General features: G+C 43.7%; 1 protein-coding gene across 1 annotated transcript in view; it reads left to right on the forward strand.

Annotated features, from left to right (window-relative positions):
- LOC119427961 (23 kDa integral membrane protein-like) overlaps positions 1–3517 on the forward strand; it is a 10992-nt gene that overhangs the window by 2374 nt on the left and 5101 nt on the right. Inside the window, exons 2-4 of the mRNA XM_037695603.1 lie at positions 2682–2747; positions 2977–3102; positions 3210–3284. Of these exons, the coding sequence (XP_037551531.1) occupies positions 2682–2747; positions 2977–3102; positions 3210–3284 (267 nt within the window). The remainder of the gene's footprint in view (positions 1–2681; positions 2748–2976; positions 3103–3209; positions 3285–3517) is intronic.

The following is a 3517-nucleotide window of genomic DNA, read 5'->3' on the forward strand; positions in this document are numbered from 1 at the left end:
GTGTGAAAGTTAAGTAGTTATTGGTGTTGTGAAACATGGATGACATTTGATTGACTAAGAAATGGAAGGTTTTGAACATGAATAGAGTAACAGACTGATTCCACGTTTCTTCTGATTGTTTGGAGCAAATCCATTTGAGTAAATGTAACTGGTTTGCTGTGTAGTAGTTGTAGAAATGTGGCGATGCAAGAGTCCATCCAAGAATCCATCCATTATCTTTACCTGCTTCTTCCTTTTTGGGGGTGGTGGTGGTGGTGGGGGGCACGGGGACTGCTGGTGCCCATGTCCAGCCATCACTGTGCGAGAGGCAGGGGACACCTGGGCAGATCTCCAGTCCATCACAGGGACACATAGAGACAAACAACCATTCACTCTCTCACTCACACCTCAGGACAATTTAGAGTTACCAGCCAGTCTAACATACATGTTTTTGGTCTGTGGGAGGAAACTGGAGTACCCGGAGAAAACCCACGCATGCACGGAGAGAACATGCAAACTTCACCCAGAAAGGCTCCCGGTGGGATTTGAACCAGTGTAACTTGCTTGCTGAGAGGCAGCAGCTCTACCAGTTTCACCACCGTGCTACCGAGCTGAAAGTCCACCTTGTAATTTGAATTTCTGAAGACGCAGTTTCATTGGGGGTGTTTAATTTTTCCAGTAGAATTCTGTAACAATGGTGTCCAGCAATTTGAACCAGCTAAGGTGGGATCATTGAGAAAAGGTAATCTTTGGTAAAACGTTCATTTTGACAGCAGCTGTCCTCCCTGGTATGGAAAGTGGTAAACTCATCTATATGAGTAGATTATCAGTGATGGTTTTAAGCAGTGGGGTAAAATTGAGTCAGAATAACTGTGACAGCTGCAGGGAGATGTTAACACCCACACAGGTAACATGAGTAGTGCCAAGAGGAGTAGGTGGTGTGCGGATTGCCACATCCATCTGTTACTGTGTGATGGGAGAATGACTGATGCATGCCAGGTTATAGAGTAATCTGACAGGCTAGAGAAATATTTGATTAATTTAATCTGATTCTCTAATGAGTCCGGGTTTTCAAGAAAGAGTAATGCATCATCGGCATACAGGCTAATTTTGTGTTGTGATTCCAATGTTCGTGTTCATTTTATGTGAGCGCTTTGACAAACGGCTGCAGCTAATGGGTCAATAAAAATCATAAAAAGAAAAGGATAAAGTAGGTATCACTGCCTGGTTCCTCTACGTCGTGTGAAACTTTGTGAAGTGGTTGATGGTGAGTCATAAAATCTTTTATCTGTTCAATAAATTGGGAATGAATTGGGGACGACCTTGGAGGGAGCTAATACGCACGGACCAGTGGAATGCCCACAAATCTGGACATTTTGGATCGAAAGTACCAGCAGAACCCAAGGCTGACGAGAAACAACAGTCTATCTGAAAAAAATCAACAACTGTGGCTAATCTGAATCTGCTGTGGAAGTTTCTCTAAGGTTTTCTTGACTTGGACAATTGTCTGATGAGTACACGTTTGTGTAGAAGTCTAAAAGTCTGAGATAGTTTCCCTGTTGAACTTTAATACCGACGGCATTTTCCCTGACTTTGTTTAAGCCCATATACTAATTCACCAGATTTATTGTCACGGTGAAATGGTTCTTGACGGAGTCTACGTATCATCGCTTGTAATTTAGCTGAAATTTGTATTTTCTTTGTTCGGTTTGCTTTTCTTCAGTTAAATTTAGTGGAGAGATATTTTGGAGACGTTTTATTTTTTCGTCTAGTTCGGGTTCCTGTTGCTGCTCCTTTTTTTTTTTTTGTAAGTGGAAACTGATTATTATGACAGAACTGCTTTGCCAGTTTCCTCCAAGGGTGACGGACATAGCTTTGGGAACTTACTCTTACCATTTAGCTTCAGCGGTCCTTCGGCTGCATTTGAACAGAAAAGGTGAATTTCTCCTCCTGGTTTTCTGGGTCAGGGTTCTGGTCTCTGACGGGTGACGTCTCTGTCCTCTGCAGGACGTTTAGTGTCTTCCTGTGTGGACGTGTCGCTCCATCACCGAGTCCTTGTGTTTATTAAATCATTTCTGACTCTTCTTCCTGCTTCCTGCAGCCGAGTCTCTTATCGGCTGATTGCAGCGGTCACGTTGTTTTGTTGACGATCATGTTTCATTTCAGCTCAGCCGTAAATCACCTCAGGAACATCAGGCGGACTCTCAGCTGCTGCTCGGAGCTCATTTAGGAACAATTTGTGGTTCTTTTTATCTCGTTTTGAGTTATTTCTGGTTCTCTGTCGTCATTTTGCTTCAATAAACACTCACAGCAGTTTCCGTCCTCTCGTCCTCGACGTGAAGATAGTTTTAAACTTTGACTGATTTGATTCGTTGACGATGAAATGATTCTGAAACATCCGACTTTAAGGATTTTTAAAAACAAGTTTTAATTCATTCGATCCACACAGGCTCAAATATATACATAAATTCACCCACATCTCTTACTAAATGGTGCTGAAGGGGCAAGAAGGACTTTTAATCTGAAAAGACCTGATAACTTCCTGTTAGTGATCATGACTGACGGCAGCTGGTAGTCTTTGCAGGATTCAGAGTCCAGTCCCGTTCTCTGGGGATAAGGAGTGGTTCTACAGGACTGTTCGAACCTGACTAACCGTCCTCTGCAGCAGTTTGACCCGCCGGTTCTCTGTCCTCCCTCTGCAGGTGTCGGGGGTGGTGATGATCGGGGTGGGGTTCTCCTCAATCGATGGAAACGTACCTGTCGCAGAGGTAAATATGGAGGTTACAAAAACACAACTCATCTTTAAAAAATAAAATCTAACATGGTTTGGAGGAGAGAAAAGGGTTTGATCAGCTGATCTGGGTTTAAGATTGTCCTCCTCTGGACCCAGCCTGTCTTCTTCCGTCCTAACTGTCTTTAAGGTTCAGCATTTCCTCTAAATGTTTAATGGCAGACAGGAAGTTGATCTGAGCTGCTTCCTGTTTGTCTCTCCTGCAGCTCTTTGACCAGTTGTCCATCAGCGATGGACTACAGGTTCTGCAGGTGTTTGGTCCAATCACCGTGGTTCTGTCGGTTCTGGGTATTTGTGCTGCAGCGTCGAACTACAAACCTCTGCTGCTGCTGGTGAGAGAAGCACTCATGTGTCCACCATACATGATGTAAAAGTTTGATCTTTGTCTCACTCCTGGACAGTTCTCCCCAAGTCCAAATGTCCAATTTGTCTCCTGCAGTTTTCTGCGCTCATCTTTGTGGACTTTGTTGCTCTGATGGTTGTTGCCTCTCCACTGGTTCGGGTCCAGACTCAGGTAACTGGTTCGGGTCCAGACTCAGGTAACTGGTTCGGGTCCAGACTCAGGTAACTGGTCTTTGTCTCTCTGGCTCCCCCTGCTGGCAGTTTAAATCCTCACCCTCCCTGTTTTTAACTACCGTATTTGTCAGACTATAAGGCAAACTTGAAATCCTTTAATTTTCTCAAAAATCAACCTTTTATTCCTTATAATCTGATTATATGCCTTATAATCTGATTATATGCCTTATA

This window comes from Nematolebias whitei, chromosome 22 (assembly GCF_014905685.2).
Source record: "Nematolebias whitei isolate Nwh7 chromosome 22, NemWhi1, whole genome shotgun sequence".
Lineage (NCBI taxonomy): Eukaryota > Metazoa > Chordata > Actinopteri > Cyprinodontiformes > Rivulidae > Nematolebias > Nematolebias whitei.